At 36.0% G+C, this 20,187-nt stretch overlaps 1 protein-coding gene across 7 annotated transcripts in view; it reads left to right on the forward strand.

Moving 5' to 3' along the window:
* The window catches only part of ATRNL1 (attractin like 1), an 810,133-nt gene that overhangs the window by 509,528 nt on the left and 280,418 nt on the right, over positions 1-20,187 (forward strand). For all 7 annotated transcript variants that reach the window (XR_015155896.1, XR_015155897.1, XM_086379578.1 and 4 more), the window contains one exon: positions 12,820-12,927. Coding sequence is in view for 5 of the 7 variants with exons in the window: in XM_086379578.1 (XP_086235704.1) it covers positions 12,820-12,927 (108 nt within the window). In the remaining 2 variants the exon portion in view is untranslated. The remainder of the gene's footprint in view (positions 1-12,819; positions 12,928-20,187) is intronic.

A 20,187-nucleotide genomic window follows, 5' to 3' on the forward strand; every position in this document is an offset into this window, starting at 1 on the left:
ATATTCAGAAAGCCCTGAAATGGATTAAAACAGTACATATATCAAATCAACTTTAATGACACTCTTTACCTAAAGCTGGGACTTTATCTGCAATCTATCCCCCATCTCCAGTTCAGTTCAGTTCAGTCGCTCAGCATGTCCAACTCTTTGTGACCCCGTGAACTGCAGTACACCAGGCCTTCCTGTCCATCACCAATTCCTGGAGTTTACCCAAACTCATGTCCATTGAGTCGGTGATGCCATCTAACCATCTCATGTAGTCCCCTTCTCCTCCTGCCCTGAATCTTTCCCAGCATCAGGGTCTTTTCAAATGAGTCAGTTCTTCACATCAGGTGGCCAAAGTATTGGAGTTCCAGCTTCAACAACAGTCCTTCCAATGAACACCCAGGGCTGATCTCCTTTAGGATGGACTGGTTGGATCTCCTTGCAGTCCAAGGGACTCTCAAGAGTCTTCTCCAACACCACAGTTCAAAAGCATCAATTCTTCGGCACTCAGCTTTCGTTATAGTCCAACTCTCACATCCATACATGACCACTGGATAAACCATAGCTTGACTAGACGGACCTTTGTTGGCAAAGTAATGTCTCTTCTTTTGAATATGCTATCTAGGTTGATCATAACTTTCTTTCCAAGGAGTACACGTCTTTTAATTTCATGGCTTCAGTCACCATCTGCAGTGATTTTGGAGCCCAGAAAAATAAAGTTAGCCACTGTTTCTCCATCTATTTGCCATGAAGTGATGGGACCGGATGCTATGATCTTAGTATCCTGAATGCTGAGCTTTAAGCCAACTTTTTCACTCTCCTCTTTCACTTTCATCAAGAGGCTCTTTAGTTCTTCTTCACTTTCTGCCATAAGGGTGGTGTCATCTGCATATCTACAGTCCATAGAGTGGCACAAAGTTGGACACGACTGAAGCAACTTATAACTCACCAACAAGGCAACTCACTGTCTTACTGTTCTCTTTGCCGTCAAATGCTATTGACCTGGTCAAGGGAATAGAATAGGGCTTGACAGCTGTTAGTCATGTTAGTTGGAAGTTGAAAGGATCAAAGAAAATTCTGCACTCAAGGAAAAATACGTTAAAACAACAGTAACAATAAAATATGAAAACTTAAATATAATATGAAGTTTTGAATTTAGCTTAAAAAATTTACTTATAGAAGTGTTAGGTACAGAACACTTGCTTTGATCAGAGTTCATGTGAAAAAGACCTGAAATCGTTGATTGGTTCCAACAATAGCATGTTTCTAAACATAACAAGAGGCTATTTTTAAAGAAATAGAAAAAAGGTATGTTAATTTAGAAGATTTAAGAGGGAAATTTCTACCATATTCCACAGTAATCAGATCACATCTAGAATATTGTGTTCACTTTACATTTTAAGAAGGTCATTGAAAAACCAAATGCTGAAAACCATATTATAGAAAGTTTTGTCTTCCTTAGGAGACTGAGTAAGCTCCTTGAGGATAAGACTGTGTTTCGTATTGCTTAAACATGAGAACCTGACCCTCTTCCTTGAACTTTGGTATATTCCATAAATGTCTGTTGCAAAATAATGAATGAAAAAATTGAATATTAGAATTATTTGAATATATTAGAAAAGTTTCAAACACATAACAAATTTAAAGCAGTTTTAGTTATATTAGAAGTATCCTATTTAATTTTAATGGTTCACAAATGTCCCCAAAATAATGAACTTTCTAACAATGTTATAAACCTTTGGGGGAAAATACCATCTTAATAAAAAGTGGTTCTTCTGCTGGATATATTCAAGGATACTAGACAACCATCTGTCAGAAAAGTAATAGTACTTTTGATCCCACTTTAAAGGGAAATTTGGACCAGGTAACATTTAGGATTCCTTCCAGCTCTGATAATGAGTTATTTCAATGAATCTGTTATGATCATTGATTGTCTGATTTTTGTGATTCTGATTTTTGTGGTTTAACACACCATTCCAAGTGCGTAGGAAAGCCAATTTATACCAGTCATGAGTCATCTATGCTGCATCAAACTGCCCTTTACATTTTAAAAATCCAAATGATTAAAATTAGCTTTTTAAAATAGTTCTATCATACCTACTTTCAGAAAAGATTGAAAACAAATAATACTGCATATTAATCTGTCACAGTGATTCGTCTGAGCATCATAAGTACCTTCCAATGGAGAATTAAATACATTATAGTAAGTAGATGTCTTATTTTACAACAAAATATTTTACAAAAGAACAATTTTTAGAGTTTCTCAATAATGAACTGAAAATGACTCCATTAGCTAATAGCAAAATAATCACATTTTTCTTAGAGGAAAAAATATTTTTAAAACATTGTTTAAGAGGAAAATGCCAGTGTTTGAATCATTTATATTTTCAGGAAGATTTTAAGTACCTCTTGAAAAACTTCAAAATTATTGTCACAAACTAAAATGTTCAATATGGACTCCTTATACACTAAATGTAAAAGCTAACCGGATTATGTAGCATTTAGAATTTCTTAACCTAGAAGCGAGCATGTTGTGGTTCAGAATTGAAACTTGAGCTTTGTATTGATTCCCAGAATCAGGGAGGAAAAAAAACATCTTTCTTTCGTAAATTAATTCTTAAGGGGGGAATAAAGCTACTGAAGGGTTGATCTGAGTTTTATTGTAACAAGAGCCTCTAGTCATAAATGACTGGCACACAAGCAAGAGTCGATGTGTCATTTCTATTGTAATCAGCTGCTTTTAGATTTCCAGGCGTCAAGGTTGACTAGATCATGCTGAGTGCCGCGTGGCTGTCAAAGTCATTCCTTTGCTCTTCTTGAGAGCAGCACCACTATTTTCTCCTCTTGCAACTTAGGCCTCTAACTTGGGGAAGTAATATATTTTACAGTGGGGCTATAGGGGTATTCTTTGTGGGTAAAAAAGTTTTTCCAAGTGCAGGTTTCAAAATTTGAAATTATTTGGCTTTTCATTGTTGCTCTTTGAGGAGTAATATGTATTAAACATCCATTCTAGTGATCTAGCTTTTAAATGACCTTTTCAGTACTCATCCTTTGTTCATTTTGATTTGCTCAGATAAATTACAACCACCTGGCCTTTTGTATTAAAGAAGGTTACATACAAAATTGACCTTTCGATTCTTACTGGGAGAGCTAGGTTCATTGTATTTGAGATTAACTGCTGTTGCTATTTTCTGGTTATGTCTTGAATAACTTTATTTGAGGAGGGTAAAGCCTATTTCTTTTGCCTGTTTGTTCCAAACTACTTCTAACACCAGAAGAATGGGCTGTCTGTGCAATACAAAAGGAAATTATGTTTAAAAAAAATAATCTGATTTTTTTGAATCCTATGATGCCTGATGATATGTATATGTTATTTCAATTTCTCTTAACCTTGATAAAACCAAAATTATCCTTTGACCATCTGCTCTTTGCCCCCTTGCTTAATAAAACTCAAACTTCTTTCTTTTTGTTGAACACTTCAAGCTCACACTTAAAGCCTGAGGAACTCTAGAACTTTGTATTTGCTCTTACCTCTGCCTGAAAAGTTCTTTTTGGCTTTATTTGTTCCTGTTCCACTCATGTAATATTGCACTTGTTCCTCTGCATTTTGTGGTCTCTAGTTAGGGTGAGCTCTATGGCTATGGAAATATTTTATGTCTGGCCTGAGACATTGAAAAGTCCATGCAGGATTCACTAGTCTCTTTTCTGCCTTTACACTTAAGGAATCCCTGGGTTGAAATGGTAAGAGTCTTAGGACTGGAGCATCCGTATTGCTAAGTTACCAGATGTGAAGTTACCTGGAGTTATAGAAAGTTTATGTGAGCCAGAAATACACTTTTTTTGTGTTAAACGGAGTTTTGAGAATGCACACCTACTCTGACTGAGTATTCAAGGTTTCAGGTCAAATGTGATTTCCGCAGAGACCTTCTGTAATCCTTCTGGTCTGAAGCACCTTCTCTCTCCACTGTCTTTCTCCCAACCCTTATGTATTTTCTGTAGCGGCTTTTTTCTTTAATATTTTCATTATTTGTTTATATATGTATATGTTGAACAAATAAGACTTTTATCTGCTGTAAACTATGCTTTTAAGTGTCCAGAGTAATCTTCAAAATTGTCAATAAGCATTTCATTTTTTGACTTTTTGTTTTAATTGTCAAAAAGTACAAACAGAACAAAATACTGCCTTACAAAACTCTGTTAAATTTTCTATTGCTCATTAGAAAAGATGGTCTTGTATCAAGTAGTACCTGAGTAATTGGCTCTTCTAGATGAATCCATTCTGCATTATTTCTTTCATCTGGACATGAGATCATCTTTGGCAAAGTCAAAATCAGTGATGCCATCTCTGTCAATGTAGAATTAAGAATCCATATTTTAATTTTACACTTGTCCAAAGTAACCTTCAAAAATGTTTGCAGTAGTTTTACATGTCTTCAGGTTTTAGCTCACTAAGAAACAGATAAGGTTCTGTTGCTTTCAAATCCAGGCTACTTGAATAATTCTTCCACATCACAAGGTTCCCCCATTTGTCACCTTCCATTCTCCCAGTAGATGATCTAGAGGGATCCCTGATATTTTTTTGCATGCTTACTTGCTCAGTTGTGTCCAACTCTTTGCAACCCCATGGACTGTAGCCCACCGGGTTCCTCTGTCCATGAGATTTCCCAGGCAGGAATACTGGAGTGGGTAGCCATTCCCTTCTGGGGGGATCTTCACAACCCAGGGATTGAATCAGAGTCTCCTGCATTGCAGGTGGATTCTTTACCCTCTGAGCCACCAGGGAAACCAGTGTTCTTTTAGTAGCATGGAAATGCTGGCTACATAGAAACAAAAGACTCACCTCATATATCTGTTCCTAGAAAAGTGTCTGGAACACAGAGCTCAGTAAAACCTATTCACCGAGTGAATGATCACAGCCAAATGTAGTCACCAAGTAAATCAAGAACTTCCTATCAAATTGTTCTAAGACTAGGCATTTATTTATTTATTTATTTAGGTGGAGAGAGGGAAGGGAAGGAATGAAAACTCTGCCTAGAATCTAAATCTAAATTCTTCAAGATTCACCCTTTGGAACACCAAATAAAGAAGAATTTCAGCATCTGCTTCTGTTCCTTAGGAAATTCCTTGACAACACAGTAACAGTTGACTGAGAATTGTTTTCCTTTTAAAAAATATTGATTTGTTTTATTTTTTGGATGTGTCAGGACTTAGTTGTGGTTCATGGGCTCCAGAGAGTACAGGCTCAATTGTTGTGGTGTATGCACTTAGTTGCCCGTGGCATGGGGGATCTTAGTTCCCCAATCAGGGATCGAATCTGCATCCCTTGCACTGGAAGGCAGATTCTTAACCACTGGACCACCACGGAAGTCCCTGAGAATTGTTTTCTTATCGCTACTGCGTGAAGAGATGGACCACGTGATGTAACAGCCATGCTTGTTTTCTCATCAGTGAATTATACAAGACATGTTGCCATGTGTAAGATAAAAGCAAGTATACACAAGTATATCATCTGCATAATCAAAATTTTGCATGGAATATCAACTGTTTACTGTTACTAAGTTACAGATGATTTTCTTCTGAAAAAGTGTTCACAAGATGGACTTCTCCATTAGTGTAGTCAACAGACACACAGTTGATGAAAACCAGCAATTGACAGAGCTGGAGCATGTATCAATATTGCATTTAGACTAGAGAGAAATGATGAACCTACTCATTCTTTGCTAATTTTCCTAAAAATATTAAGAGAATTGTTGGCAAATGCTAGCAGTTTCTGGAGTAGATGTGGGAATTTGGTAGGGATGGTGGGGCTAGTGAGTTTTACTTTCTTTGTTTGCTATACATCACAAACCAGCTTGATCTCTCTAAACAAAGGGTTTGACCAGGGTCTATCCAATGATATGAAGCTTAACTTATTTGATAAGCAACCTTGTAGGGTGCTGGAAATTACAGCTTTTGTATTAAGAAATGTTCCATCCTTTTAATATTAAACCTACTTTCCATGAGGACTTAGAGTGATTGACATGTACAGACAGTTGTCGGATGTTCTTTCCATTTTCTTGGCTTCAAACTTCAGTTGGGAAGAATTGTGCCATCTAAGAAGTATGGTTTTGGTTTCGATGATGTTTAATTAATAATGCATAACCATAAATATATGAGGATAAGGAAGATCTGTCATGCTCTCTTTCTTTTGTCATTTCCTAAATTAACCTAAACAAAGCCAGCTCAGACTTAAAATGCCCATACTCACAAAAGTTGAATGTCTTTTTCTGTAATTCCTGTCGGTAGAAAGCTTACTCTTTGTGACCCCATGGACTATAGCGTGCCAGGCTCCTCTGTCCATGGAATTCTCCAGGGAAGAATACTGGAGTGGGTAGCCAGCTCTTCCCTTCTCCAGGGGATCTCCCCACCCAGGGACTGAACCTAGGTCTCCTGCATTGCAGGTGGATTCTTTACCATCTGAACGACCAGGGAAGCCCTTTAAGACCTTATTGCATGCAAATGATGGTGATGCTATCAGCCTCATAGTTTGTGCCTCTCTCTTCTTGATAATATTGAAAACTTTTAGAGTTCCATGAGATATATTTCACATGGAAGTTATGATATCATAAAATGGGTATGAATAAATGATACCTTTAGAGTCAAGATAATTCACTACAGAGTATAGGTCACATTGCACATACAACTGTGTAAACCCCAAAGCTTGGAAACACTGAGCTAAACAAAGGGAAGAAATAAAAGGAAACTTTAGAAACACATGTTTGAACTTCAAACCCATTCTGCACTTAAGAAGTTCTTATTTAGCAAATAGGGATGTGTAGGGAATTTTAAAGCTGTCTTGCTTGCTTTTATAATTTACTCCATTCTGTTTTAAGCGTGAATATATATTGATAGATTTGTTTATTAAAAGAATTTAAGAAAACAGTGGAGTTACATTTTGATTCTAAAAGAGGGCCAATTAGTTTCTAAAGACAGTAGTAAGTTAAATTATTGAATCTACTGAAATTGGAAAAAAAATTAATAAAAGTGTCATCTTTTAGTGCTAGATTCGTAGATTCATAGATTTTTCTAGTGCTCATCTATTTACCCGTTATAGGTCTATATAGTCTGTAGGTTAAAAAATCTCTGGACCAGAGGATCTATAGGTCCCTTTTAAGTCTAAACTCTGTGATGACTGTCTTTTATTCATATCAGTGATATGTTCAATGTTATTCAGATGACAACAAAGACATTCATTTGCAGGCATTAATCTTTATCTTGACATTTTATTTTGTTTTAAGGGCTTCCCTGTTAACTCAGACAGTAAAGAATCTGCCTGCCATGCAGAAGACCCAGGTTCAAACCCTGGGTCAGGAAGATCCCCTGGAGAAGGGAATGGCAACCCACTCCAGTATTCTTGCCTGGAGAATTCCATGGACAGACCATGGAGTTGCAAAGAGTCAGACACAACTGAGCAACTAACACTTTGAAATTTTATATAAGAGTTTTAGTTTTGAGTTTCAGTTACTTTGAATTATATATATAATTTTAGGAATATTCACACATACACTTTCACACATACATTGACATGAGTATGTTTTATACTGATATAATCTCTTGGCATTTTAGAGAAAATATTGAACTTTGTATTTTGGAAAATTTAGAAAAATTTCCATTTCTACTCTCTTCTTCTCTCTGGTAGTAGGCTTGATGACAGTAAAGGTCGGTTTTGTTTCTGACATATTACTGCTTAAACAACAAACCTGCATACCTGAACAATCTACCTTGAATGTCTGCTGTGACCATTTGACAGTTAAGGACATTTTACTTTAAAATAATGAAGAAAAACTGAGTAAACTTGTAGCTTGCAGATTTAGTTATAAAAATGATAGAATTATCATGCTTTCCTAATTCATTGATGCACTATCCTTCCACTAAAAAAAATGATCTTTTGCTTATTATACTTTGTGTTGTGTCTGTGTTAATAATAGAAATACTTTTTCATGAAATGTTGCTTTACATATAATTCAAGCTCCTTGTTCATTTTAGTATGTAAGCTCAAAAATAATGACTAAAGAATTTTGATTGATCCTTTTATACCTTTCTAAATCTAAATAATTTCTATTAAAATATGAATGCATTGTGATGACTTTATGGCAGTTTTCCTTATAATATTTATAGCATGGTAATAAAGTGAATGAAGACAGATAAGAAGCCTAGTGGTGATTTGTTGGATCCACAGAATTGACCCATTTTAAAAAAATGAATATCCCCTTACTTTTGAGCATAAGGCATGCATTGTAGAATATCAGAACAGTGTGATTGTGTTAGTTGCTCAGTCGTGTCTGACTCTTTACAATTCCATGGACTGTAGCCCACCAAGCTCCTCTGTCCGTAGAATTTTCCAGGCAAGGATACTGGAGTGGATTGCAATTCCCTTCTCCAAGGGATCTTCCCAACCAGGAATCAGACCCAGGTCTTCCTGCATTGCAGGCAGATTCTTGACTGACTGAGCCACCGGAAAGCAGAATATCAGAGGACATATACTTTTAAAAGCTTCTTCATAATTCAGTTCAGTCATTCAGTCATGTCTGACTCTTTGTGACCCCATGAACCGCAGCACACCAAGCCTCCCCTGTCCATCACCAACTCCCAGAGTCTACCCAAACTCATGTCCATTGAGTCGGTGATGCCATCCAACCATCTCATCCTCTATCGTTCCCTTCTCCTCCTACCCTCAATCTTTGCCAGCATCAGGGTCTTTTCCAATGATTAAAATCAGTTTAATAAAAACTTGCCTTCAGTCACATTCAGGTGATACAGATTTTTATACTTTAAGTCACTCATTCATTGTCTAGTCATCAAATACTATTGACTACAAACTAAGTGCTGAGCAAAATAAAAAACAGAAATAAATTTTTGCCTTAAAGATTTCAGGAAAGCATGAAGGTTTGAGGAGATAGTGCCACACTAATATCATAAATAACTTGTAGATAAGATGATAACTTCACGCCTGGGATGGAGTGGAAGGGTATTTGGAGGTATGGGGGGAGGCTAGATGGAATCTGAACATAGGAGGCAGGCGACAGGAAGACAACTGGAAGCGAGTTGGTTACTGTTTTGATTTTTTTTTAGTGTGTGTGTTTTTAAAGATTATTATCCTAAATCCATTAGAGTTTTAGCTTTAGGGGTGATTGGAAAAGTCATTAATATGAACTTTGGGGACTAATATGATATTTGTAGTAGTATTAGCGTGTGGAAGCATTTCATATATACATTTGATAGAATCAATGACTGTTCTCAGTTTCCATCTGTAAGCATGGATTTTCATATTGTTTTTAATTTCATGGTTTGTTTTGTAAGAGACTTTGAATAATAAAACAACAATCATACATAACGAACATGATAGTAAGAACATCCATAATTTTAAAATGTCCTTCACCACAGTGGTTACAGCAACATGATTATAATCTATTGCATTATGATCAGTTTGTTCTTTTGGCCTTTTCTTTCTGCTGAATAATTGGCAACTGCAGATTAGTTATAAAATAGATCATCTGTTATATGGTTTCTTATCTATATGCAAAATGTCAAACTTCATTTTATATAAAAATCACAACCAACAAATAATTTTTGAAAGTTCTTACGGAAGTACTCTATATTTCCTCACAATTTTTAGGTTGAGTTTTTATCATTTAGTCACAAATGGCAGGAAGCGGTTCCAAATTAAATTCATTTTTACCACAATCATGACATTTTCCAACTGTCTCGTAAATTTGCAACATTTGTTAAAAGGGAGACTAATAGAGCAAAATGTGTCTCTAGTGCCCAAGAAAATGGGCTTGTGGTAATTAGAGTGCCATCTTTAAAGACAAAGTTACGGCTTGAAATTTTAACATAATAATTGTACCAATGAACTGTTACTGAGTTCTCACAATGTGCCAGATTCTGTGTCGAGCAGTGCAAATGCTTTTAGTATTAGCAAAACTTCTAATAGCATTCCTCTTCTCGTTTAATAGAGAATAAGCCTTAGAAAGGTCTATGTAATTTGATGATGGTGCAGTAGGTAATGGGTGGAGAAACTGGGAATCAAAACAAGTTCTCTAAGGGCTAGTTGTAGGTGTAGACACTATTGATAGCCCAATTTTGCTATGAGAAAATGTGAGGCTTATAGAGGTCTAAATAATTCAGAGAGGTATAAATAGTACCTTAAACGGCTACTAAGTGGAAAACCAGGTATTCAAACACAGATTTTTTTAACTCTAAAGTCTAACTAAATTGCCTGTCAATATCATCATTAAATTTCCAGGAAATTTGAGTTGTAAGCATAAAATGTGAATTGTTTATGTCTCTTTTGTTCTGACACAGAAGGGGCAAAATTCAAGAAGTAATGCACATAGATGTTAACTGGCAAAAGAAAGGACGATTGTTAAGGACTCAGCTGAGAGCCAGGAATTTAGTAGCATGACAAATCTCACTTTGTTCCATGTTATTATTTTAGGGTCATCCTATCAAAGCAAGAGTGTTTTAGAATAAAACTTTTTACTCCCTCTAAGTTTCCCGGGTCAGAACCATTTCATTAGGTTCCCCAAAGTCAGAAACTTGGTACACTGGCCAAAGTCCTCGAACTAGTCCTCTGTTACGTGACCCCGAGTGAATTAATTTGGCGAATTCCCTGTTTGTAACCTCTGCTGTACACTGTCTTGTGCTCTCATTATTTTTATTTCACCGTATCTTGTTTTACGAACTTCAGTGTTATGGTCCTGGGCAAGAACAGTGTCTTTCCTCTTTGCGAAGAGTACTGTAGTAACATTCAGTTCTTAAAAACTGATGAAAACTCAATGCTCAGAAGACAAACTGGAATCTTTTAAAGTGCCTTTTTGTCCTATTGGTAAACTTTGTAAAATGAATAAAACTATCAATCACTGATTTTTCTTTATTATGAGTGTAGGAGGTGGTCAAAATAATACATTATTTTTCAGAGAAATCTAGTCTTTGTTAAAGATAGTGAATTTAGAATAATCATAGATTTACATTACAATCTGTGGGACTGAGTTCTCATTAATTATATTTTGTAGAGCTTTTACTTTTAGGTGTAGCAAAAAGGCAAGGTGAAGAAACAAATTGTTTTTTTTTAAAGAATCAGTTATAGGAGATGCCATTTATAAGCTAAGGGAAACTAGTAAAAATGAAGAAACTTTAATACAAATGTTAGAAAATTGCCTTAATCCAAACTAGAATTTATAGTTTTCTCAAGGGAATTATTATATTAACTGTAACAGAGGCAGTTTGTGTATTCCTGTGTGTGTATCTGTGTGTGCATTTATGTTTTATCAGATAAAAAGAACATGGTGTCTTCTACACTTAGCATCCACTGGTATTTGGAGTAACATTATGTTTGCATTTTGCATAGACACAGTATTCAGATCAATTGGCCACTCCTATCGAAAGAGACACAAATAAGATTCTCTTGGCCAGCAGCTGTATTTTTAATAGTGCAAGTCTGAGTTTATACTAAAGTGAATAATTTGGGTGATTTAGATCACATTTGCTTTTTACTCTGAATATGTTTTTAATATGTCTTCATTATGTATCTTCTTCTAAAAATACATACAATTTAAGACCTTGAACTCTAGCTAGGTAATAGTTGCATTATTTCTGTCCCATATCCGCAAGCGGATGTTCTCTCTTCAATAAGAAAAGCAAGCCCTTAGATTATGTTTGAGATGCTCATTACATGAACACTGTCACTGCGGTGTCACAAGTGTTAAAATAAAAATGTTAAAAATAAAGAGCCATCAGGTGTTGGCTTTTGTTCCTTCACCATGAGAAAGGGAACTTTATGAATGATGCATCACAGTGCTCCGTACATTTACATTCAAAGACCAGTTGTTAATGTTTTAAGTTACTGCCAGTGAATCTTTAGAAATCACTGTGAATAATGAAGCCATTCATTGTGTTCAAGGATTTTGTCTTCAGCGATAGGATTTTCTTCTCATTTGAAAGAGTGTTTAATTGCATTGCTCATCTACTTTTAATATTTAATAATAATTTTATTAGCTGTGTCGAATGAGGAGGGCAAGATTCGCAATATCTAGTACTGGTCATCAATTTTTTCTTATCATGACTTAATGAATATTATAATTACAAGGGGAGGCAGAAATATAAATCAGCTGGGTACTTGGTTGCGACTTGCTGGTTTATTGGTTTTTGTTTGGGCAAAGCCGAGAAGAGACGCAAAGAGAAGAAACAAATATCTGAAGAGTGTTTTAGAAGCCCTGGCACACGTTTTTGCAACCTACTAATCATTTAAATAATAAACACCATGGCTTTGAATAAAGTTAAAAACACTGACAATAAAAATCCCTGCTGGTGCTATAGCAATTGACAAGGGGGATCTTGATGACTTACAAGACTGGGGTCTTGGCAGGTGTATGTTCCTTTAATCTCTATTAATGCATTTTGACAACTTTTCATTCTCTTTTCTCAATCATTTGTACTGCTGTTTGCTTTCAGCTAAGACACAGGCATGAGTTATTTTGAGTGGAAAGACTTGGCACGCCTGTCATCATAATAGCAGTTTTTCCTTAAGTAGTACCTCTCACCTGAAGTTTTCAAAGTGCTTTTCACTTGGCCTATGAGGTGGCGGTCAGGAGGCACCATACATTTCAAGCCTATAAGGAAATATAACCCAGGCCATGAGGAGAAAATAATTTTCATTTTTATTGATCTAGATATGAATATGTGTATTACCTCTAAATTTTAGATGCCATTTTTTTTCCAAACAGGACTAGATATTGTTGAATTTAACGTGTCCTAAAACCTGTCTTAAAACGAGTGCTTTTTAACCCCCTCCAGCAACTGCTCCGAGAACGACAGCAGATGGCCAGCCGTCCCTTTGCGTCTGTTGATGTAGCCCTGGAAGTGGGAGCTGAACACACAGACTTTCTGCGAGGGTCATTAGAGGTAGGAACAGTGGTGGTGAGAGGGGACTGCTGTGATTTGCATATTTATATTACTTCTCTAATCTGCATCTGCTTGTGAAGCCAAACAGAGTCTGATTATCTAGAGTTGACAAGATTCAGCTACATATGTTATGCCATTTTCAAGGCACACAGTTTTAATAGTATGACATGAGCTGTAACAAAAGCCACTGGAGAGTCTATTAGTCTAGGCAAGAATGACAGACTGCTCACCTGGCACCCTTTCCCTGTCAGATAGGAACTGAAGGAATTTAAGATACAGGTACGATGAAAGAAACAAAGCATCTGTATTTAGTCCTAGGAGTGCCCAACACCCCTCAGTTAACAGGTCACATCTATCTTTATTAACAAAGTTGACTATAAAAGGTGGGTGGAGATGAGTTGCATTTTAATTACATAGTTTCACTTTTTGAATGTTGAAGGTTGTAGAATATAGTGAATATTTTTATTTTATGGCTGTATTAGTACAGTATTAAATTGCAAATGGGGAGATGGAGTATGGTGAAAGAGAAATGATTATGTGCGACTAAATATGGTTTTCAGATCTTGAAATAGTGCATGACATGGTTTCTGAAAATAATGGCGGTTCCCAAAGAGCAAAAATCCACAGATTGTGATTCACAACTCATGACAGCATTCTGAGGCATAGCAATTTTATTCTATGCTTATTTTCCAAACTTTTTGTTTTATACATGTTAAGATGTTTAAACAGAAAGATTTAAAAATACCTTACAGTTGAAATATTTTATTCACCTTTTAAAAAGTGCCCTTATGTGACTGACTTCATGTTGCTATATTTAGACTTTGCTTTTCTTTGAGGAAAGCAAGGGATATAAAAATAAACTCCTCCAAATACCTAGGCACAAATATAATTGATCTTGTCCATAAAATTTTTGGTTATTCTGAAAAAACTAAAACTAAATCAGACATGATGCACGAAGGACAGTTTTGGGAGACATTTCTCTAAGTAATTTTTTTTTTTTTTTTTTAGCTTTTGTGTCCTTGATTTTTTACTACTCTAGATCACAGGCTGTCACCGAAGCTTAGAACATTAGATAATGTGTGGGTATATCTTCTATTGCTTAGGGAGAAGTGCTCTAATTTCTAACTTCGCAGTAAGTGCTCTAATTTCATTCTGACCCTTAATTTCAAATACCTTTAGTACAAAACTTTTAACAAATTGAAAACTCTATCTGAATCTAACTTCCTTTTTCTCCTCATCGATTTAAAGCATTCTTGAATGCTGTTAAAACTCAACTCATAAGAGAAAAACAAATGTAAATGATGCATACGTAAGTTGAGATAAAACACTCATAAACTTAAGGAACAAATATAATAAATATACATAATAAATAGTTTATTTTGTAGAGTTTAAAAACTTCTGCCTCTGCTTTCCTTTTGCTCACGTTTACTTGGTAGTCCTTTATTCGCGTGTTTCCGACTTCTCTGTGTCCTTTTGTCATTACTAGTTAGATGAATAACTGGTGTGTATCCCTTGTTTTCTAAAACTTAAATTCCAAACGTCACAGAAGAATAAAACCTACCTACCTACTCCCATTTAGAAAGTTTTCTGGAGATCTGGTTCTACTTACCAATGTGTAGTTTTGTTGGCTTTTTGTAAACAGCTTTATTAAAATGTAGTTCATATGCCATACAATTTACCTATTTAAACTGTGAAATTTAGGGGTTTTAGTATATCCAGACTTGTGTAACCATCACCAAAAATCAATTTTGGAACGTTTTCATCTTCCGCTAAAGAAACTCCCTTCTCACCCCCTCTCTTTTTCCTCAAGCCTCATTCTCAACCATAGACAAGCCCTAATCTATTTTTTGTCCTTATATGAGTTTCCTATAGTATATTTTCATTCCATTTCATATAAATGGGGTCATGCAATATGTGGTCTTTCGTGACTAGCTTCTTTTACTTAGCCTTAGCGTCTTCAAGTTTCATCCCACATTGTGGATGAGTATTTAATTTCTTTCTATTGCCAAGTAATATTTGATACTATTGATACAAGAGGGATGTCTCAGGTGACTCAATGATGAAGAATATGCCTGCCAATGAAGAGACATGGGTTCAATCCATGGCTCAGGAAATTGCCCTGGAGTGGGAAATGGCAACCCACTCCAGTATTCTTGCCTGGAAAATTCCAGGGACAGATGATCCTGGCTTGCTACAGTCCATGGGGTCACAAAGAGCTGGACATGACTAAGTGACTGAGCATGCACACACACATTATTGATATAGCACAGTTTGTTTTTGCACTTGTGAGTTGATGAACATCTAGGCTATTTCCACTTTTTGAATATTTTGAAAAATGCTACTGTGAATATTTGTCTACAAATTTTGTTTCCTTGCATTGGAATATATAAATAAGAATTGAATTTCTGGGTAATTTGGTAATTTTTTATTACTTGTTGAAAAGACTTTCTATCTACACTGAATAATCTTGGGACTCCTGTTTCAAATCCATTGACCATAAGTGTGAGAATTTGTTTTTATAATCTCAATACCATTCCATTAATCTATAGACATTTATAGTTTTAAATCTATAATATGACAGTACAATGCTATTTTGATTACTATAGTTTTGTAGTAAGTTTTAGAATTAGAAAATATGAGTCCTCCAGCTTTATTTGTTTTGAATGTTGGCTTTTCTGGGTCGTTTGAATTTTGACAGGAATTTTAGGATCAGTTTGTCAATTTCTGCAAAGAAACTCACAAGTACTTTAATAGGGATTGTATAAAATCTGTAAATCAATTTGGGAGAATTTACAGTATCTTAACAAGTTATGACCAACCTAGATAGCATATTCAAAAGCAGAGACATTACTTTGCCAATAAAGGTCCATCTAGTCAAGGCTATGGTTTTTCCAGTGGTCATGTATGGATGTGAGAGTTGGACTGTGAAGAAAGCTGAGCACCAAAGAATTGATGCTTTGGAACTGTGGTGTTGGAGGAGACTCTTGAGAGTCCCTTGGACTGCAAGGAGATCCAACCAGTCCATTCTGAAGGAGATCAGTCCTGGGTGTTCATTGGAAGGACTGATGTTGAAGCTGAAATTTCAATACTTTGGCCACCTCTTGCGAAGAGTTGACTCATTGGAAAAGACTCTGATGCTGGGAGGGATTGGGGCAGGAGGTAAAGGGGACGACAGAGGATGAGATGGCTGGATGGCATCACCGACTCGATGGACATGAGTTTGAGTGAACTCCAGAAGTTGGTGATGGACAAGGAGGCCTGGCATGCTGCAATTCATGGGGTCACAAAGAGTTGGACACGACTGAGCGACTGAACTGAACTGAACTGAACAATATCTTAACATGCACATTATTAAGGTGGTAGCTTTGTTAATTGAGTACCTTTATCCATGCTCCAAATAAACTTAGGATTCTAAATTCAATATCAGATTTTCTTCATCTTGATAAACAAATATGATTTCTGATATTTAAAATTCCCTATATCCATATATTTCTGATCTCAAGTAAATTGACAACTTAATTTTTTTTTTAATTTCAAGTTGAAAATATTGTCCTTCAGTAATTTTTAGAGCTTAAATTGTTTTCTTATATGAATTTAATATCAGAAATAAATAATGGCTGCTAACTGCTAATTTATTTAATATTCTTTGGAAAATAATAGAGGTAGAAGCATAAGGTTTAAAATCATGTTTTGTTTTTTCCTTTGCATTTTGTAATTACTACTAACTGGAAGTTATCTCTCTGCTATATATACACATACATGTGTGTACATATACATTTGTATGTTGCATGTGAGATTTACTTTCCATTGTCACAGTACTCTAGATCCACTGCAAATCTCTCTTTTTATATACATAACCTAGTATGATGTGGCACTGATTTGCTTACACAGCAAAATATGAAGCCTAGGCCTGTTCTGAAATAACATTAAGGACTTCATTTAATCCTAGAAAATAAAAGTAATTTTAAAATTCCTTTGCTGGGTTTTTCTTAAAATTCAGAGTTTAAGTTCAACCCAAAGCCATAGGTTAGCTGGCTATTACTATTCTGTAAATATTCATTGAGTCTTCATAATGTGGTAATTTAAGGAATGGATTTCTTTCAAATTAAATTGGACTCTCATATGCCACTCTGAGTTCCACATCTATATTGTCAGGGGGAGAATATAGGTGTAATATAGAATTACTTATACTTGATGCATCCGTAGTAATGGTTCTGTACACCAAAATGTTCTATTCTATGAAGTAGACATGTTCCTAAAAGTTTGTATGAGTTGATTATGTTTTTTTAATGGATGAAGAGTATTCAGTCTTCATAGGAACTGTGTGTAGTACACCCTAGGTGTAAAAGCTCTTTGTGAGTAAAAAAAAGATTTTGGTGTGAATAATCACCCCCAAAATTATCTGTAAGCAAGTTTGAATCATTATATTTTTCTAAATTATAGTGAAAAATTAAGAACTTATTAAAATTTAATAAATACACTTAGAATATAAATTTATAAAATCAACTTGTCAGTTGGTTTTAAATTTATTGTAAGAAAAAAATAGGGTTATTTTTGTGATGACCTTGTGACCCATATAGTGTGTATTTATCAATTTTATTCCACTAAGGAATAACATGATAATTTATAGTAACTGCTTAACAAATGTTTATGGCATGCTGCGTATACGTCAAGGGCTCTTCTTAGCACTTTAGAAGCATCAGGGAACACAACAAAGAACCCTGTCCTCGTGGAGTTCATGTTCTAACAGGGAAAATAGGTTATTTAATATGTTGCTCCTGATGCTGCTGCTAAGTCGCTTCAGTCGTGTCCGACTCTGTGTGACCCCATAGACGGTAGCCCACCAGGCTCCCCCGTCCCTGGGATTCTCCAGGCAAGAACACTGGAGTGGGTTGCCATGTCTTTCTCCAATGCATGAAAGTGAAAAGTGAAAGTGAAGTTGCTCAATCGTGTCCAACTCCTAGCAACCCCATGGACTGCAGCCCACCAGGCTCCTCCATCCATGGGATTTTCCAGGCAAGAGTACTGGAGTTGGGGTACCATCGCCTTCTCCGTATTTAATATGTTAGGAGGTGGTAATTGCAATGGAACAGGAAAAAAATAAAACAAGATAAGGCTTGGAGAGTGCTTTGTGGAGGTGAGGGAGAGCGTGCATATTGAATCAAGTGGTGGTCAGGGTGACCTCATTGAGAAGGTGAGAGTTGAACAAGGCTTGAAAGAGGTAAAGGAATTAACCAGGTGGCAGATTCTCAAGGGAAAGTGTTCCCAGCAAAGAGAATGGCTAGAGCAGAGGTGCTAAGGTGGGCATGGCGGGTAAGTTCATAAAATAGCAGGCTTTGGGCAGGGGCAGGTACAGGACGAGGCAGAAGATACAGGGTCTTGTAGGCCTTTTGTAAAAACTTTGACTTCAATCCTAAGCGAAGAGGAGAGAGTCAGTTGCCGGACTGACTGACATAATCTGTTTCTAAAAGATCATTCTGCTTTTTGGGGTTGACAATAGTTTGACGTGGAATATCATTAGATGGTTCCCTGACAAGCAGACATCAAGACAAGGAATTGGTTCATTTGAAGAATATGCTGGTAGGGAAATGGAGCCATGAGAAAGGGAATGGAGACCAGCTAATACCACATGGTAAACTACGGCTTGATTTCCGTGGAGACACTCTGAGAGTCAGGGTAAAATGCATGGCACACTATGGACATCAGGGCAACAGAGCTGAGTGTTTATTCCTCAAGTCCCTCCAGTCACTGACTGAGGGCCACTTCCCAAGAAGTCAGAGAAAGCCCCCAGGCAAAGAAATGAAGGCGTTGGCCTTGGAAATTAGCAGAAAACTGACATGGTAACTGAGAGGTTGGAAATCAACCCAAAGTTTCTGCTATGAGGGGCAAGTATAGAGGGAGAGAAGCTTGTTACAAAGCTCCTGTGGGAATCCGTGCAGGAGGTAATGGTGGCGAGACCAGGATTTTAGCAGGGAAGTGTCTGATTCTGGACTTTGTTTCTAAGTCATGATGTGTTCTCATTTTGAAAGTCTTTCTAGAGACTTTGTGTTTGTAAGATCCAAACAGAAAAGAAGACACGATTTTCTCTCTTTAACTGGCACTGTAATGGATCTAGAGCTTCTGATGCTGTTGTACTTAATCACTAAGAGAAATAGTCAGTCTCTCAGTGACTGTGGCAACAACAAAATTCGTGCCTTTCCTCTATAATGACAGAAACCATGAGAAACTGAGGTAAAAGACCCAAGAGGCCATTGAGTGACTTAGGTTGGCTGGGCTTCCTAGATCTGGTGTCACGTGAAAAGTATACAGTTTGATCACAAACAAGTTAATTGATAGCCCTTTAGTTTGATGTTAAAAATGTACTTTCCTTGTTCATGGTGTTTTGTGGAGAGAGTAGTTGTAGGAAGGAAGGAGGGAAGGAGTTGGCAGTTTTATAAACTTGGATGCGTCCTCCAATGTCACTGATAGGTTTTGCTGGGATATTGTTCTTTGTTTCTATTTTTATTTCAAATTATTTTAGCCAATTATTTTTTGCTTCTAATACTGAAGCAAAATAATATTTCTACCTCTAATACTGAAAAACTAGAAAACATTTTAATGGCCAAAAGTAAAGCATTTGTTAGTTAATTTATTATATTTTACAAAATGTTGTATAAATTGTGATCTAATTTTTGATAAACATTGAAAAAAGTCTGGTATAATAAATTCTTAATAATAAATGTTGTATAGGTGGGTGGCATATATGGGTTATTCTTGTTGCAAGTCAGTGTTGTCCTTTTTATTACGGTATGCATGGCTCTTTTTAACAAGGAAAAAATAAAAGCAACAACAAAGCAAAAATATAAAATATTAAGTTTTTCCCTTAAGTTTTAGACGCTAGTACTGACTGCATATTGGAGCTTGAAATTTTGCCAGTTATTCAAAATAAACATTTTCAACCATCATTTCTGTGTTAGGGAACAGAAACTCATAAACGTATTATACATATTCTGGACTGCCCTGTTAACATTTTTACCCATCATGATTAATTTATCCACATTTCAAATTTTGAAAATGTAGGTGACCATTGGGTTTTATTCTACAAGCTTAGTACTTAGGTGTTCACCAAGCATTACACTCAAGAGTGCTTTCCAAACAATACAGGTAAAGATTATATGTCAAGGTAAGGAACTTAAACCTGAGCTTCCTAGGTCATGAGAACAAGTGAAATGTTTAAATTGAGTTTAAGATACTGTTTTTCAAAACTTATTTACATACACT

Source organism: Bos grunniens, chromosome 26, assembly GCF_055505025.1.
Source record: "Bos grunniens cultivar Pamir isolate PY7600 chromosome 26, Bosgru_T2T1.0, whole genome shotgun sequence".
NCBI classification, from domain to species: Eukaryota; Metazoa; Chordata; class Mammalia; order Artiodactyla; family Bovidae; genus Bos; species Bos grunniens.